Here is a 19268-nt window from a genome sequence, read left to right on the forward strand (position 1 = left end):
TATCTACATGCACGTTGCAACACACTCTGATCCTCCACACCTCTCGCCAGAGTTACCCCACATCAACGCTATTGTCTTGTCTTTGGAACTTGTGTAAAAGGCAGTCTGGATAGAAAGAACTGTCTGTCTGTAAGCGTTCTGGCATGTCGGCAAAGGGCTTGGAGTATGACATTGAAGTGGCAGTGTTACTCACTCTCTCTCTCTTTCTCTCTCTCACTTTGGCGTTGCCCTTTCTCTTTCTCCCTCTTGTCCCCCCCCCCCCCCTTTTCTCTATCATACCCTCTCCCACACACGCCACCCTCTCCTGAATTCCACCTCTCTCCTCCACTCGCACCCTGCCCCCCTTTCCCTTGCTTTTCTCTGTCTCCTCCACCCTTTCTCTCTCTTTGCCTAACCCTCACTCCCCCGTCCACCCCCACCCACTCTCTCTGCCTGCGTCTCCCTCTCTCTTCCCCTTTCTCAGTGGCTTTCAGGTTGTCAGCTATCCTTTGATGGAGAAAGCCTTTGAAAGCCAGGACTCTGGAGGCCCTGAATTCCCCCTCGCCACGGCTGCAGCTCCCTCTCCGCTGGCGGTGGCGGGGGCTCAATCGGTGGCGCAGGCTGACTCGTCGCTCCCGGAGGGCGAGTGGGAGTTTGGAAGTGGATCAGACGGCCAGGCACATGGGGAAGGTGCCACAGTCCCACACACCTACCTGGACGGTGAGAAGAGATAGTCGCGGCCTGACCATTAATCACAAAAACACCTATATATACACACACACACACACACCTGTAGGGTGTGCAAATGCAAAGAGACACACACATGCCAGTATGTGCGCATGCCATGGCACACACATGCCTGTTTACAGCTATGCAGTTTATTTACTCTGCATAAATTCTGTCCCTCCACAATGATTTCCCCCCCTCTTTCCTTACTCCATCCCGCCTGTCTCTCTCTTCTTTAAAGCGTTAATGTTGAGACCAGAGTCTCATTGCCATGAGAGCCGGTGGCAGTCAGACTGTAGAGAGAGTCCTGGTTTTCTTTAGTAGAACATGCCTGGAGAGCCCAGCTCTACTCGTCTGGGACTGTAAAGAGATCTTTCATGTTTGGCTGCTGTGATACAGTATGCTTACTTGAGATTTTCCTCAGGGAGCTCCAAAGTTTTGGAGCGTGGCTTGCAAGTCTATCTGGCTCTGCAGACGTCTCAATTAACTTAGGGTTCCAAGGCATAAGGATGCTGTTGAGCTGTTGTTAAAGGGTGATATTAAACAGTGATGTTGGGGTTGGAACAAAAAGGTGTAAAATCAGCAAACTATGTATCACAGACAAAGTGGGATAGGTGTAGCTCAGTGGAAGAGCATTTGACAGGAGATCAAGTTGTTCAATCCCCCCTCGTACGTTGCTTGAGATTAAAGCGTTAACTAAATTAGCACATTATTACTTTCTTAACCAAGACATCACTCAACGGCTTTGCCAGACACTGGCGCTAGACATCCTTAAATGCCTAGAGACTGTCCAAGTTGCTACTGTTTCAATAAGCAAAGTGGCTGTGCTACAAATCACATCTCATCTGTCCATACGGCAGTAGAGCTGAAGGAGGCAGACATGGGAGTCTGGAGAAGGGCAGAGCGTGCAGGCGGGCGGGCATTTGATCAATGTCATTAATCTCCTCTAAATGCCACTTACCTGCTGGCAGGTTAATGCCCCTTTAACCTTAAAGCGGCTCCGCCGTCTCCTCCTCCTTGCACACCCAGAGAAGGAGAGAGAGATGCCCTAGGCCAGGGCTAGAACGCCTCGCTCGCTCATTGTTAACCGCTGGCATGCTGGAGACAATTACCTTTTGCGGGAAGTGAGGGTGATAAACGTTTCATATTGGTGTCCATTAAAGACAGTCGAGGCTTGCATGTGGATGAATGACCAAGACTTCCCGCTGTCTGGAATGTTAATTATGGCGCGTGTGCATGTGTGTGTGTTGTGTGTGTGTATACGTGGTTACTTTAGGAGTAAAGGGGATGCCCTGGATGGTGATAATTGATATGGACAGGCAGACTGTTGTATTTCGAAGACATTGTGCACAACCATACTATCTATTTGTCTGCATAGGAAAGGAAGTCAGCATGGATCGGTCCGGAAAGGCAGAGTCCTCCACCTTCACAGAGTGTTCCACAGGTAAACCAACCATCACAACCTCCATGTACCTTTGCACGTAATGTACAATAGAGAACTTGTGTTTATTTGGTTACTGTTATTTGTGCTGTCTGTAGTTTGAGCTTTGGGCGTAAGAGTGAGTGGAGAGGCTATGAGGATTAGAGGTGGTCGAGAATAAAATCAATATGGCTGATGGAGCCTTAGTTCTAGCTCATGTGGTGAGCTCTGCGTTCAAGTGCAACTGTCTGTAAAAATCCACCATGGCTCATCAGCATCCGCTCGAGTACCTCCTCTCCATTGCTTGTTTCTGTCTCTCCGTATTGGTCTGCAAGAAATCTCTCCATTTCTACGTTCTCTCGCTCTCCCTCTCGTCCTCCCTTAGCGCATATCCTTTCACTCCCTGTGAAGGTCCGCAAGGAAGCCTCAGCCAGGAAGGTTCAAAGGAAACTCTCAGTCGGGTGGAAATGCACAGCGGATAATCCAGCATTTTTCATGCTGCCAGACGAGATATAGGAGTGGACTAGGAGTGAGAGAGATGGACAGAAGAGGGTAGAAGTTCATGTGCAAGAGAGAGAGACAGAAAGATAGAAAGGTCAGAGCCCCACCTCCCTAACGCTGCCTGGTTAATTTCTTGATGGCCTTGGCTCATTTAGCTGCAGTTAAGCTAGGTGAGAAAGCAGGTGACCCCCCCAGGCTCCTTGGACTGCCCTCTGCCACATGCATCTCTCACTCCTTCCGTCCCCTGACGCTCTCGCTCTCCTTCCACCCTTTCCCTCCACCGTGTTGTCTCTCACTCACTTTCTCTCTTCCAATTGTACCACCTCTTACCTGTGTTTGTGGTTTCTGTGGTTTCGTAGGCAGAGCCAGTCTCATAGGAGTGCTGCTTCATCAAGACTGGGGAAGAAGAGCAAAGGGCATCATCATTAGATTAGTCTCTGATGGCTCTCCCTAAGTAATTATCCTCCTGCCCTACACTCCAGCAGCAGCACACTTAATTGATTTAATGGAGTGTGTTCTCTCACTTCTCTTTTTAGCATGGCTGAGTTCCCTCTTGTTGAGTTTGAGGTATTGGTGAAGTATAGGCAGGGTACAGGGTGATTCCCACATTTGTATGTATTTATATTTATTTCATAATAGCTACACACTCACAATGGGTCATGCACAGGGTTGAATGAAGACAAAATACCCCAGTGTTTTAAGGTTCTGTTTTATCTGTATAACCCTTTTTTGCTTCTAAGGGCACGTTTCACTGTAAAGGAGAACCAGATTCAAGGTAGGTATCAATATAATATGATTATAAAGATTTTTTGGGGGTACAGCACACATAAAGGCCTGTGCCTGGGCCATTCAGCAAAGATTTATTTACAGCAAGTGCCTTTGAATGGTATTAAAATAGAAAATTTACAGTTTTCCATCTGCTTTTATAATACTTCTGGTCAAATATGTGAGAAAAATCCAATTATGTTTTATTGATCATCAAAACTATCTGGAGGGTTTGGCCTTGGATTTACGAGGGTGGGGTGCAGACATGATTCTGACTGGATAAATCAAGGTCATTTCTACCAGGGCTCCATAGGTGGATGTGTCTCACCTCTACCCCCTCCATCTCTCCATCCATCCCTCTCTCCTTCCATCCTTTTTGATGATTTAATAATGGTCCTTTGCTCAGGGAGCATGCCTTGAAAGTGATGCATATCTAATGGGTGGCCAAGTAGACTGAAACAGAGGAAGGACATGCATTTAAATGTCCTTCCAAATTCCTCAGCCTCCTTGGTAAGCGTTGATACTGTAGATGTTCATTTGAAAGCATGTTTGGACATGGGAGGGGTCCTCTGGGTTTTAGTCTGTAGCATGGCAGGCTCCCCAACTTGGATGGGAACTGGAGATCCTAGTTGTGTATGTTAACCATGACTCTATGATTTGGCTGGTTAGATGATTGTGTCTGACAGCAGTGGCTTAAGCAGATGTTGGGTTAAGTGAGATGAGCAGCTATGAATATCATATGGCTCAAGACTAATGCTCCGCGTTATTGCTACTTAATGAACCATCCAGAGACAATCATCACAATTTGCACGCCACTCCAGATACATATAGAATACATTACACTAGAGCAAACAGAGTAGATTACTTTTGGTTGTGTAATTTTGGACGATGCTGGTAATATGATGCCACTTGGCAAATGCTTTTATGGAGTAGCAGAAAGAGTGCATACAGATGTTTGTTGTGTGGTTCTAACTGTATTGACGCCTCAGAGCTGTATAACAAGCCATATAGAATGTGACAGGTATAAATGTGACAACATGCTTCATGCATAATATTCCTTTTCAGTGTTTACACTCACTAAGTCTCTGTTAATCAAATCGATTCTACAACATAAGCAAGAAGTGTGCTTACACACACAGTACTGTGATGACTACTTTGCACCTACACTCTTCCACAGGTAAGCTTTAATGAGAAAAAAACACAGCAATTACTTTAATCAGACAGACAGGTTTGAACATATTCTGCCCTGTAAGGAGCAGCTTACAGCAGGCTAATTGTGTGTCCATGGGACACCCAGGGACAGCACCCTGAGGGAGAGATCTCGAGGGGCTGACTCCACCACAGGATCCATACCATCCTCCTCACTCCCTTTATGACTAAGGACAAAATCCATGCGGGCAGGAAGCATTTAATTAGAAAATTAGTGGTCTGTGATTTTTTTTCTTCTTTTTTTTTCTGCCACTTAAGACACTTTGCTGCCCCTGTCACTTGTCTTTCCGTCCCACCTCCTCTTACATCTCTTTCATAGGCAGTGGACAATGAAACCTTGCAGACACAGCAGTTATGTTGCTAATTTGATTAAATATTGGTGTGTCCTTGTTCTGGGTGAGATGGGGAGGCTCCCAGGCACATCCTGATTGAGCTGGGCTGCTTAAATATTACCCGGGGCCATACGGTAGCTCCCTGTCTGTGTCAGGTGTTTTGAGGTTTTATGACCCATGGTTTGCACATTAAAACCCCTTATCCACTCGGTTGTTAATACATACATTATGTTATCTCTCAGCTTCAATTAGAAATGTAATTCTGAAATGTACAGTAGTGTAACCCAAGTCTTTGGCAACTCTGTTAGGTGCTCTCAACCTTTCGCTTGACGGCCATGTTGGATTTCTGTGTTATTGAACATGACACACAGGTGTTTAGGTCGAGACCTTATGTTTACTTTGGAAACAAAGGAGTCACAACACCTGCTGGGCTTTGCCCTTAAATAATATACCAGCAGCAGCCAGAAAGCACAACCTCGACACCAGTGTGTTGTGAAAGTGGAGTCAGGCAGCAGTGGCCTGTCAGTGTGCTGAGGCAGGAGAATGATTGAAGCTTCACTGGTGTTGATACGACTGCACTCTGAGTGTGAAACCAGACAGAGAGGGGGTTGGGACCATCGCTGAATCGATGGGGGTGATGACAGTGCTGCACTGTCCACACATAGGAGGACTGCTTGCCTGGCTGACCCATTGCGTACTCTATCTAAAAAAAGAAATTTTACATTGCATTGGAATGATTTAGTTCTGAGTTTACTATGCATGAAATCACACCTTATAATCCTTCACAAATGTTGCTTGATTACCTTTAAAAATGTGCTCAATATTAGCCAAACATTGGTATAGTGGTTGAAACCTAGTTTCCTTGACCTGCAGTGCACAAACTGCTCTTTAAGAGACATGGAACACGGTTCCTTTTTTCGCCAGTCTAAATCATACTATTTTTCTCGCAACAATAGATAATGTGTTTTTCTATTGAGGCATAAAGTAAAAAAAGGCTTAGACAATTTTCTTTTGTAGGGGCTGTATGTTGGGTCATGATTATCCTCCAGCGGTTAAAGTGGGAACACTGGTACCTCACATGGTGCAGTGTCATGGATTTGGGCATGTTAACAATGAAAGAGAATCATTTTATGCATAACACCTTTTGGAAATGGGAGTCTACAGATAATATGTCATTCTTCTCTATGCATAGACCTAGTGAATGTGTAGCATAGTAATATATTTTAAAATAAATTTTAAAGAAACAACATGCAAAGCACTTTGTGCCAGGGCAGAACAGTTTGGAATACAAATTTACAAAAAAGCTGAAAATGAGCCTTGTATGTTTTCATGTTGAGAAATCAGGCCCACACTCTGTGATCCTCTCTTTAGGGCTTAGTCAGTAGCAGACATGATTCACTCTAAGAATATAATATCCAGGGTGTTCATTTGTCTCATTGCAGACATCAAAGAAGCCCTGAGCGTGACAACTGAAAATTGGTGGTGGGCGAAAAATTATTTATTTATGATTTGATTTTTTTTTTACTTTGCTATATCTGTCTACTTTGGCTGTATGCATTATGAGCGTGTGATACAGCTTGAGTAATATTGAACCGTAAACCTTGTTTTTCAAAATGTAATCTGGCTTGGTTGGTCGATAAAGCCAATCAATTTTCCCTCTAAGGAGAGCGCCTTCCTCTCCTGAGTTGACTAGCATTTTGAAATGATGCATAATGAAAGCTAATGCCTCGACTTTATCTCTGAACAGAGAAGTTTATGAAAGTCGCTAATGTACTCGTCTGCTGCTTCTCTAAATCGTTTATTGCTCCTTGATACTGTTCCTCCCTATAGCTGTTCCCTGTTGATGTATTGACCTGTCTCACTCATTCCTTCCCTGCTGTACATTGCATTACGTTCCTCCTTTACTTAGTCATTCACCCTTTTCTCTTGTCCATAGCTCTGGTGCCTTAACCTCTCTCTTTCCCCCAATGTTCTTTCTCCCATAGCCTCTTTTGTCTTTCTGCCCTTCGCTCAGCATCCCTTTCTCTCTATTAATCTCTCTATTTCACAAGCATGATTTACTCATCTCTCAAATAACAGATGCTGTATTAGAATTACATGTCACTGCAGTGTTTCTCCCAAAGCACTTCTTGCTATCTTTCTATCTTTACACTCCTCTTCTCCCTGTCTCCTTTGTTGACTTCCTCTCTCTGGTGTCTCTGGGTGATGATTAGCAGGTAAGCTCTGACTCAGCCTGTCGGACCAGGAGAGAGGGAGACAGCTAATTAGCCTCTGGGTGCGCAAGGCTGTGAGGTCAAACGATCCAAGCAACCTGCTGGAGAGAGAGAGGCGGCTCTCTCACGCTGCTGCCAGGTCCCAGAAGGAAGAGCCTTAACCTTTCTCCAGCCGCTCTCCCACACTCTCCTTCTATTTTCCGCTCCCTCTGTCTCTCTGTCTCCTTGTCATCCTAATTAAAACTCACACCCAGGGGGCAGGAGGAGGCTCCTCTCTAATGTCTACAGTCATGATCTGTCTACCAAGCTGTAGACCAGACTAGAGGACAGCAGAGTTTGTGTTCTTACCAAAGGTCAGCTCAGTTGCTTGTAGATAGCCCAGTTGTTCCAGGTAGCTTTACTGTTCTCTTTGAGATATAGCCAATGATTATCAATGTCATGCTAAACAGGTTTAAAATGAACATACTGTTCTTCCACTCTGTAGCTTTATTGCTAGTTTCACTCTGGTCCCAGGAAGCACACTAGCTAGCTGTATGTAAAGTAATTGCAATTCAGCAGCGGGTGCATTAAGTAAATGAGGAGCTGGACTCCAGAATGTGCTGTGAGAGCCAGGCCTGAAACAGCGCTCATCCACTTAGAGCTTCCTCAAATGGTGCCACACACTGTCACCATGTCCCATGTTACCAAGGAGACCACACAGGAAAATGAAAGGGAGTGAGAAACATGCAATGCATCTGTCAGGTTAAACCAGGATAGGTGAAGAAGTTCAATTTTTCAAAAAAAAAAATAGCTTGGTGCTGTTTTATTTTGTGGCCTTTATCTGGCATTAGGGTTGAATTGTTCAGTTTATTAATTGACTGAACCTTGCCATGTTGGATTCATGCAGAAATGACTGTACCTCTGTAAACTAAAACCACCATTCATGTAATTTAGACCATCAACGCTTAGCCGCGGAACATATTTTATCAAGGGGGTGCTGGCGGGGGCTTAATGTTGCGGGGCGGCAGGGAGGAACTGGGAGTAAAAATTGGCCCACCAGAAATGCCCCCCATATACGCCACCACAGCTGTCCTGCTAATGCAAGCATATTCTGTGTTCAATGTGATGCGAGTTTGGGAGTTCTATCCTTAATGCGAGTGCGCCGAAAAAAAATTGGCCTTTATTTGAGCACAAAATAGTTGAGCTTCATGTTAAATAAACATAGCTGTTTTTCAATTGGTAAACCTTGTCTAGTGAAGGTGATTTCTTTGTCTCTTAATTTTTCAGCCCCACCCTACGTTTCTTAGCCTGGATTTCCATCGTCCTTCTTCTCCCGGTGCTCCCGATGGCCAGTCCGCTACTGCGGAGCTGTGCCACGGTGGTGGATTTTTAAGTCATACGATTTTAAATTCTCGTGCTGTCAGGGGGTGCTGCAGCACCCTCAGCACCCCTAGTTCCCGCGGCCATGCATCAACGTCTGCCATTTGGAAAGCCAGTTGAAATTAGTCTTTATCATGTACCTGCTTCTTTAAAATTGATTTTGTATCTCCATTCACAGGGCTTTTTCCTGGACAGCAAGGGGTATCTCCAGCCAATCAGAGGGTAAAGGATGGTAAAGCCAAATTCCAGGATGTAATGTTAGCACTTCCCCCTCCTGATTTTATACCCTATCAGCTACTGGATGAGATGGACAAGGTCAGTGTGAAATGTTTATACATTATATTATACTTTACTTTATTGTAATCCTCTAGTTTGTTGTGTCTTTACTATTTATTAAGATTGTCTCTCTACCTTGTTCTGGTTTACAGAGAAATGCCAGAAAGTTATCCACCCGTGTAGATAAACTGGGACTCTCACAGGATAAAAGCTCTGATAGCAGGTATCTGTACACACACACATGCACACACATTGTACATATCCGTTTCAAGATAAATACCTAGGTACCTATGAGTTCCTATGAGAAGTGGTCAGACGAGGTTTAGTCACACATACATAACATACATCATAATCTGCCTCTTATGAACGTGTTTCAACAAATTGCAACAAAGCTGGTTGCAAATTTGGTGGCACACAGGTGTACCTGTTTTAATTGAAACAGGAATGCATCGGTAATTACGACAGACTAACAAAGCTGCTTGATTATACTTCCACTATGACCTGTTTGTCTAACGGGTTACACACTTACTGCTAAATTGTTTTACTGAATTGAGTCTTGTTCCACGCAAAAAGTCTGAAGGAGTAAGAAATAGAGGGCTAGCAGTAGCCATTTATATGAGCCAGCTTTGGGAGAGATCTGAGACCAGAGGACTAGGAGAGCTCATCATTAACACTATACACACAAATAAGACAGACTGATGCACACACCCACACACATATACTGAAGCCTTCCATCCCACCAGCGATGCTTTGTTATATCATCTTTCTCTGCATCCCTACCATCTGTGTTCATTGCAAGCTATGCCAGACTGAATCCCAGTTTGTCTGTAACTGGAGTTAAGAAACTTTTTTAACTCCAGGGAATGAATATAAAATGCTATGATTTGTTAATATTCAGACATACCACATCATTTATTAAAACATAATTAATAATTTGATAATAATTTGTAAATCTTTTAGAAGAATTTAAAGACATGGCCCTTATAGATTTGGTTACGCTGCTTGCAGCAATTATTCCCTAAGGAAGGCAATTACTGTACACTGCCCAGTCAAATTGTGAATATCCAGGAAAAATGCCCAACACATGTTCATGAAATCTTTTTTCCTTGCTCACTATACAGTATATGTTGTGTCCTGGGGGAGAGTGCACAAGGCCCTTGAGTGGTTAAATTAAGTTCTGGAAAAGCTTTGCAAACCCCTTTATTAGTCCATTTGGTCTGTGGACCCCTGCTGTCTGTGATAGTTTGAGACCGACTGTAGTGAAACTCAATGTCTCCCTGGTGGAAAGACTAAAGAATGGAGCATAGAAATGCCAGGTGTCCACTGAAAAAGGTACACTAATATGACACCCACAGTAGAATAGGCATTGCCCATAAAGAACTATTTGGGAAACGAACAGTAAAAAGGCCATTGGGGTTTTAGAGTTGGTTGTCAATTACCGAAAACGTTTCACTTGGCGTTTTTCATTTGACAATCCTGACATGTTTAGCCCTGCCAGTGAGGCCACCTTTTTATTTTTGTGAAATTCCATAATGTCACACAATAGAGACATGCATGAGGTCTGGCTCCAGTGTCAATCAATGACATTGGTGGGTATGAAGTAACTTCTTTTGTAACAACTTTTCATTCAGTGCCCTCCATTCTTTGGGGATGATAAGTAAAAGGTTTTCTAAATTAATTGGATCAATGATTAAGAAGGAGCGATCTCACTTCACTGGGCTTAAACAATGGCCACATAAAGACTCGACAGGGAGGCCGGTCCAAAATTGACACTTGAATTAGATAAAGAAGAATAGAGAGAACAAAGGGGGGATGCCTATCGGTGTGAGGTCTACACGGAGGTTCGTCGCTTTTGCTCGCTCATTGTTGTAGGACAAGAAGGTTTTGAGTGACTCACACCAATGATATTGATTTGTAGGGTGAACTGAATGCATTCTTCACCTGTTGTTTTTGTACATTACAGCTCAGGGCTTGAATGAATTGAGATAAATGGCTTTTTTTGCTCTTCGTGTCAAGAAATACGACGATTGAAATATCTTGTTTAAAGCACAATGGTCTTCTATCTGAACAAAAGCTGTTCCATTGTAGGATTGAGTTGAAATTGAAGGATTTGGCGGACATGAGAATAGAGAATGAACGGGAATGAATCCAGGACCATACAGTGGGATGTCTGAAGGGTCAAAACAACCATGCTGCTTGTCAGTGGCGGTTCACCAAATTACACAGCACTGAAACCTTTTGACCCAGTGTATCCCCTTTGTGAAATACACAGTATAGCAGATGTGCTGTTGTACCAGACTCTGAAACACTATCTGAACACTTGCTGAATTAAATCCTGTTTACTGTAGGATTTAAGATACTCCAGAACTCTGATCATCCTGCCAGCTTCCTCTTCACACCTCTCCCCTCAGGGAAAAGGCTTCGAGACATTTAATACTGTAAGACCATTCAGGTACTGAACAGTTCCTCTTCCATTCATCAGCACCTCACATCAACCGCTTTAAATTGTTCTGGGAGGCTACTTTCAACAAACTCTATTTTTTGCAAACTATGTGCAACTTTTCTGTTTCATATTTTCTTTAAAATGATTTTGTTTATGAAATGTTGCTTGTTTTGTTATGTTTGGTTGTGTCTGGTTTGAGCACGCTGAAACAAATTGCTAACTATGTTGGTATGGCAGTAATAAATATTATATTATGTATATGTATATGCATGCATATGCAAGTTAATATTATTCTCTCTATTGATTTGTAGAATTTATTAATGTATGGAAACATTAACTTTCAACACATTAACATACACATTACACTTCAGAATAGGTGAAGTCTGACTTTTTAGGTTGTCTTTGAAGTACTTTTTGGCTATTTGTGAAGAAGCAATATTCACCCCCAAAACGGCTGTGGTGTTATCTTCACAGCACATTTAGTCATTTAGCAGACGCTCTTATCCAGAGTGACTTACAGTAAGTACAGGGACATCCCCCCACGAGGCAAGTAGGGTGAAGTGCCTTGCCCAAGGACACAATGTCATTTGACCCGGCCGGGAATCAAACTGGCGACCTTCAGATTACTAGGCCAATTCCCTAACCGCTCAGCCACCTGACTCCCACAGTAGCTGAGCAGTGGCATGGTGCTTCTCCAGGTGGCCTCAGTGCAAAGAGTTCTCAGTCTTTCACCAGCGTAACATGCAGTGCTGCGGGGGGAAGCCAGGCCATACATCCCCCTGACACACTCCGACTGAGGCATAGGAAAGCACACAATGGCACGAGTGAGACGGCTCTCAGTTATCCGTACGCCTGAGAGGCACAACACACGAACCAAACGCTGAGAGCCGTGGCCCATTCTCCCCTACCTACTGAATAGGTCTTGGAAGTTTGAAAAGCCAGAGCCTCGTTCCCATCGGCGCTGGGGATAATAACTAAAAGCAGGTGCACAGGGGGGGGCAAAACTGAAACCAGCTGGATGCGAGAGGGGATGCGCTTTAGGTTTACTAGGGGTTTTTACTCTCCTCACTCCCTAATCCCCCTAGCTCTGCTCAAATAGCTCCGCTGTGACGTAATGCAGGAGGGGGGAAAACCTCACAGCCAAACATATGGACGGGATTGTATAGCACTGCAAGGGGACTTAGCCCTCTCCAAATCACTCTGAAACGTTTCTCGCGTGTGTGTTTGTGCCTGTGTGTGTGTCTTACGTGTGGTGGATGCAGTACGTGTGTGTGTTTGTGTCTGCATAAGAGAGTGAGCCTTGGAATTCTTTCTCTCAAGGGGTAATGAGAGCTGTGGCTTATGTCTATACACCCAGGGTACTGAACGCTAAATCAGGGGGAGAGGTGTTGAAGAAAAGTTTCCCTCCCATAGACATAAATATTCATCTGGGACTCCTGGGGAGGATAAAGCGGTGCTTGTGTAACTGTTAAAAGATATGGCTCAATGACTCATGTACATGGAAAGGAAATGCACTAGGCTATAGTCTGCTACAGTTTTGAAACGCTGCGTCAGGTGTTTTGAAATATTGATCAGAGTTTATTCGGGAAGTACAGCATATCGTTTTTAATTTTTTCAGTTATTTTTTCCTTCTCCTGAAAGTAGCAGACTGGCTGTCCAGTGATTTAAGCTTTGTTTGCTGCCACTGTCTACAGCACAGTTCTAACAAGCAATCAAACTTTATTTCAATCCATATTCATGCATTGTTAATTTGTTATACCTGGAACTTTATGGAGGCATGGACAAAAAAATACCATTGGTACCTAGCTGAGGAAACCCCAGACTTTGGCGGAGTTTACATAACAGCCCCAGTATGGTCATATGGACTCTGCCCACTTGACATTTTCCATTTCTGACCTCTCTTCTTCTTAGGTTGTAATTTCATGTGTGGGCCTGACATTTGATGCCTTTTTTAGAGCTAGACTATATAACTCTAGAAGCCAGTGTGGTTTGGCTCTCACTCTAATGTATATACTGTCACTTGTGTTTGTGCGAAGTGGTGCATCTAAAGTTCATCCACCCCGTGCTGTTTGGTAGCCCCATGAGTGACACCCCCCTCTCTGTCCTGTGAATAGACCGCTCCGTATCCTGTTTACAACTGGCCTTTCTGCACACCAGGCTGTCCCAGCCATGGCCTCTCTATTCCATCTCTCCTTCTCTCTGTTTCTCTTTACCTCTTTCCTTCCCTCTATTTCTCTCTCCCCCCCCCCCCCCCCACTTCAGAACTGTCCTTTCCCACTCCCCATTCAATCTTGTCTTCGGCATCTACCACCATAAGACGTATGGAGAAGAAGAGAGAAAGGGATCTCTCCCTCCCCCACCCTCCTGCCCCCTCTCTGTCTCTCATCCCCCTCTCCCTTCAGGGCCTATCTCAGACAGAGGAGGCCACACTCGCATAGAAATCCCCATCATCTAGTGTATTCACTGAAAGGAGCCAGCGGTGGGGGGCCCACTGTATCTCCTGGGCCTCCTTTGTACCCCTCCCTCTCCCCCCTCCAGGATCCTTGGAATGTGCTCTCCAGCTGCAGGAACGTTAGGTGGCTGACGGGGGGCGCTACCCCTCTCCCTCCCTTTACTTATACCCCCCATTTCCATTCTCTTCTCACAGTACTAGATCTGTGGGTAGTTTCTTCAGAAATCAACCAGGGAACATTTTTCTTAAGACCTCCTGCGTCTGAAAGCTCAGGTTCAAACCCTTAGTTTCCCTTCAGCATTCTCGTCTCTTAAAAGCCTCTCCTACAGTGCCAGTGTTTTATGAAAAGACCGTCCTTCAGGGGAGACATGGCGGAATAGAGAACGACTGTCTTTGCTAGGCTGCACTGGCACAATGATGCCACAGACGGTAGCCGCAGAGAATGTCGCAGGAAAAGCAAATTAATGGCATCAGACAGCCTTGTGACAGGAAATCCCCTATTATGTGACGGCTTCACAATGTGGTGCAGGCTGGGATTGTAAAGCAAAACACCCCCGCTCACCAATCGTTATTCTAGGACCCCTTCTAAAAAGACCCCTTGCAAGCACTCTGACTAACCCACGTAATCTATTATAAACCCAAAACCTTCAAATCAGTTGTCTGGCATTTATGTAGAACTGAAATGTATGGAGATTATGTCCCTATTCATCAAGTATTACCATCAGTTTGACAATGTTTACCAAATTATAGTTTAGAGTGTTTTGTTTTTATGCACTGCTCGCTACAAAATATGTTTTAGTTGATAATGGCTCGCCTTTGGAAAGTTGTGTCTTCTGTGGTTCTTCCTTCAACCTTCAGCGATGCTCCCTCTGCCTTCTTCCTCTCTCACTCCTTCCTCTCCAAGGTTTAGTCTTTCACAGCATTGCTGTCAAGTTCAGGTTACAAACACAAAAATAAAATCTTGAAGCGGAGAGAGAAGGGAAGTCTTTACTTTGTGTGGAGATGAAGGACCTTGGCTGACCCTAGTATCTGAACCATGTTAAATCTGTTCCCTTTTAACGTGTGCATGTTATATAACGTGCCTGGACCCAACCCTGTTTTCTGTTATTAGTTAATAACAGTTAATTGATGCAGTTGATTGAAATCAATGTAAATATTGTGATGGTTAGTGTTGGCTGTCTTTAGAGTAGCTACACTACAGTACATAAACTTGTTTTTGTCGAAAGAGACATGTTTTCTTCTTGGCACTGTTAGTTACACCCTGCACACAGTTAACTACTGCTGGGCTGTACGTTTTTTGACATATATTTCCAGGCTGTATTTGCGATGTCTTAGAACATGTTGGAATTGTGATACTGGCCAGACCCTGTAAAAATGTAATAAAAGTTGGCATTTTTGTTTTTGTTTTGAATTCAAAGAATGATCTAGACTGATTGTTAAAGGCAGTTGTTCTTTTGAATAATTGGGTTATGTATTATATTGTCGAGTTCCACAAAAAAACTCCCCTCAAGTCACTTAAAAAAACTCCCCCAAAACAACAAACAGCGCCCTTAAAGTTAAACCGCACTCCTAATGAGAACCAATCAGAAAATCAAGTGATATCACTGCTGGCCAATCTCAAGGTCCACGCCTGTACTGAGCCGTCCAGAAAATCAGGCCTGCAGAGCCTAACTCTGTGTTGGATTCTGGCTGGGGGCCCTGTCCTTAGATTTCACTGCATCCCTCACAGCAGACAAGCGCTGCCGTCTTAGTTTGTTTTTCTGAAACGCAAAAGAGATGACAGATCCATCAGTGGACCAGCTCCAGTCATCATCCATACGGGTGCACAGGAGTGACAGTTTAGTCTTGGTGCATTTCTCCAAAGTAATTATGTAATTTTTTCAGGTTCTGGGTTTTCAAAAACAGTTTGGCAAATAAATAAATGAAGCAAATGACCCTTTCCCATATCGTTGGAGATGAAAATGTGTGTTAAATGCATCATTGGAAAAGTTGTAAAGGTCTCTTTTTGGACTCAAACCTCAACCAGCTTGAACACAAAACCTCCCACTTTTACTCTTCAAGAATTCAAATATAGTTTGCTTTTCAAAGCTAATTCTGAGCTTTTAGGAACTGTTTTGATCTGTTATGATTTCTTTTATGTCTCATCAGCGTTGAAACGTTTCAATCTCACATTTTAGCATAACAAGGATTGAGCATCTGATAGCGGGTGCATTGCTGGAGAGAAGGCAGAAGGGTATCTTCTTTCATTTTCAAAAGGATTAGAAGCAGTTTACTGATAAGATTACTGAACTCATCGCATAGTAATCCTGTCTTATGGCCGTCTTGAGATCTTTGATCCTTGGCTACATTCATATGCATGAATGTATGGAAAGAGTTGAGATAGCGAGACCTTAATACCCCCGAAAGCATCATTTCCAAAGCACTCAGCTTCAATCACCCCAGCATTGATTGGTCCCCGCCAAAACATAACAGAGGATATCCACTTTACCTAAGTGCAAAGATTTGACCAAGTGTAGAACTTGTGACAATAGATCATACAAAAGCTGCTTTTTGAAAGCACTATTTTATGTGGTCTGTTTTTGCAATACTCTTCAAATCAATTGATTGATCTCTGTTTGTTTCCATGTTGGTCTCTCTATCTCCCTCTCTCTTCCTTTATCTCTCTTTCCACTTCCCTCTGCAGGTCTGGCACTGCGCCCCGTTTGGCCAACAACACCAAGGTGAACCCTCTAGACAGCAGGACTGTGAGACCAGGTGAACGCACGTCTCTCTTTCTGGCAGTTAACCGATTGTGGAAAAAATCCTTAGACCAAAGCAAGCAGTCCCAACTAACATGTAAAAACAATTAGAAAGCATAACAAAGCCGGGTAATTATGTGCTGCAGAGATATAGCTCTCTACAACAAAAACTGGGAAGGTTAAGTAGAGGAAGAAACCCTAGAAAAACAGAGAAGAGCTTCCAGCAACAATTCAATTACCCTCTCGACTTCCCCTCCATCCAGTTTACATAAAGATTGCCATGTATACACATGTGAATCTATAGAGAAAAGAGATGGAATTACTTTGGGTCTGACAACTGGGCAGCATGTGTCAGCCTTTCCCCCCGTCTTGTGAGGTAGCCTGCCTGGCTGAACAGTGGCAGCAGCAGGAGGCCTCCCCCGAGGTTAGGTCTGGGACAGGGAACGCTGGGGAGGACAAGGAGCAGCCAGGCAGACAGCTGCTCTGTCATTTAACCTTCCTTCTTTTGGTACCAGAGGTATCCAGCTCTGCTCTTTGTCTGTTTTTGTTTGTTGTTGAAGTGATATTTCCGGCCCTTGCCTAATGACACATCATTTTAGACGGACAGATCAAGCACAGGGTGGAACTCAAAGCTCAGTGCTCGATTAACTTTCAGTAGTATGGCATGCATATAAAGAATGATTACTTTATATGCACATGTGCATGCATAGAGTGCATGCATACAAAAGCTGTCGTACTATATTCCTGTTTATAGGGTTCTACAAAATGACCAACCCTATCGCATATCACCCTCTCTCCTTCGGCGTGTCATTCAGCCAGTGAAAGTGATATTTCTTGCGTCAGAACTGGGACAGGTGTGGCAGCCGTACACCCAGGAAGAGGGGCTTAGGTTCGGGGAAGCCGCTCTGTATAGATACCGTACCCCTTAAGCTTACTGGGCTAATTCCTCCATCCTATAATACTATGGAAGTATGAAGTGATCTCCCCCGTCAGCCAACCAGAGGGAGAGCGCCTGCTCCGCAGTAACAGGATCTCCTGTTGCTGCCTGAGCTGGGAGCAGACACCAGTGGCCAGGCCACAGCAGCTGAGGACGTCCATCTATACAGGATCAATCTCTGATGTCTCGCTGCCCCGTCAGGCCCCCGGTGGACAGGCAAGATACTGGAGGCAGTGATGTCATGAGAGATGGAACTGTCAGCTGTGGCATTTTCTCTCTTTCTCTCTCTCTCTCTCTCTCTCTCTCTCTCTCTCTCTCTCTCTCTCTCTCTCTCTCTCTCTCTCTCTATTCCTCTCTTACTTTCTGTTGAGATTATCTACTTGAAATTGATTATCTCAATTGGTAAATTGCCCATGCTAAAACCCAACCCCTAACTCTAGTTCTGGGGTCTGACTTTGCTAAACCTGCTAAATGCCACACGAACCATCAGATCTTTAAGTTAGTGTGTTACAAACATTACATGAACAACATATCCATTTGAGAGATCTGACAAGGAAATCCTTGTTGATGTAAAGTTCTTAGGCATGTAGGCAGTATATATCCTGCTGGATCTCACTGATTAGCTAAGAGATCTGTCCATCCAACCACACTAATTACACTCAGATCAGTGGACTCAGTCAATATCTGCTGTCTAGAGCCTCCTCTAAGAATCACTCAGAACGGACTGTGATTTGTGAGTTGACAAACTAAACCCAAACAGCACTACTGAATACAGAGCAATAAGAGGGCCAGAAGACAGGTCAGCTTCACTGAAATGACTGCCAACATGGAACAGTAATAGCAGGGTTCATATTTCTATGGACTTCCAGACAGAATGAAATGTGACACATGAAGTTACTCATCAGCCGTTGCCCTCTTCCAGGTGAATATGTCATAATGGTGAAAGAAGTGACCAGCCCAGCGTTCCTAGAGCAGACGTTGCCTCCAGCTTTCACCCTGCTTCGAGTGTGTCCGGCCAAGTCCAAGAATAAGATGGGCCTCACGGACAAGAGCAAGAGCAAGTGAAGATGTGTGATGACCACCATATGAGGGGTACATGTGAACCATGCGTTCAAGACTGGTTTAGAATCTCTGAACACCGAGAAGCCTTATTTTACGATAAAATACAGTTTGGAGTTAGTATTCTTGCTCTTATCTATGAAGTTATAAAACATTGGCATTCTCGTTTATTTTTATTTGGTTTTGCTTTTGGTTTTTACTGTTGTTTGATTGAGGTCAGTATTTAGGTCTCGATATGAAATGGTGCAGAGAGAGTATACTGTTTTCCTTTCCAACAGTAGGGTAACGTGTATGCTGTTGGAAAGTTACCATTGCTGCTGCAAGGGAAGCAGGTCATTTAAGGGCTGTCTAAGCATGTTTATTTTCATTCATTCCACATGTGTTGGACCTGAAGCTTTATTATCCTCAAGAAATGTTGAGACTTTTCCCAAGACATGACTGAATGTTACACCAACATGGCTCCCCTCGTCTAGAGGTTTGATATTGAATATGTGATAAATCAGGGTGCACACTCTTTAACACAACCGACAACCGACACTCCCCCAACCCCCCACCCCTCACTCATGAAGTCATACTATTCCAGCCCCCACCCTGCTCTGGAGAGACCAGTGATTTGGCCCAAGTAGTGGCTTGCGTCAAAGACATTTACGTCAGGGCAATTGCAATGTTTCAGTTGTTTTGATAGAACAGGGCAATGTTTCTATGGAACAGAAATTGTATTATCATGCGTCACCTAAAATCTCAAAATCCATCAACTATCTGTACTCTTAATGCCTGCCTTTGCCAATTTAAATGTTCAACTTCATTAAATATAGCGCTACTGCTTTTTACAGTACTATCTTCATGACTTGTGTTTACC

General features: G+C 44.0%; 1 protein-coding gene across 16 annotated transcripts in view; it reads left to right on the plus strand.

Annotated features, from left to right (window-relative positions):
- Positions 1 to 19268, plus strand: part of LOC146252303 (MORN repeat-containing protein 1-like) — a 62502-nt gene that overhangs the window by 8221 nt on the left and 35013 nt on the right. For 4 of the 16 annotated variants that reach the window (XR_014732078.1, XR_014732080.1, XR_014732079.1 and 1 more), the window contains exons 10-15: positions 464 to 699; positions 2084 to 2149; positions 8683 to 8819; positions 8933 to 9003; positions 16359 to 16429; positions 18273 to 18442. Coding sequence is in view for 7 of the 16 variants with exons in the window: in XM_084680396.1 (XP_084536522.1) it covers positions 464 to 699; positions 2084 to 2149; positions 8683 to 8819; positions 8933 to 9003; positions 16359 to 16429; positions 18273 to 18415 (724 nt within the window). In the remaining 9 variants the exon portion in view is untranslated. Of the gene's footprint in view, positions 1 to 463; positions 700 to 2083; positions 2150 to 2510; positions 2721 to 8682; positions 8820 to 8932; positions 9004 to 11128; positions 11289 to 16358; positions 16430 to 17167; positions 17567 to 18272; positions 19236 to 19268 lie in introns of those variants that run through there. The other 12 variants (XR_014732074.1, XR_014732076.1, XR_014732075.1 and 9 more) reach the window with 8 other exon arrangements.

The sequence above is a fragment of the Hypomesus nipponensis genome, chromosome 18 (assembly GCF_054491055.1).
Source record: "Hypomesus nipponensis isolate SF chromosome 18, ASM5449105v1, whole genome shotgun sequence".
Lineage (NCBI taxonomy): Eukaryota > Metazoa > Chordata > Actinopteri > Osmeriformes > Osmeridae > Hypomesus > Hypomesus nipponensis.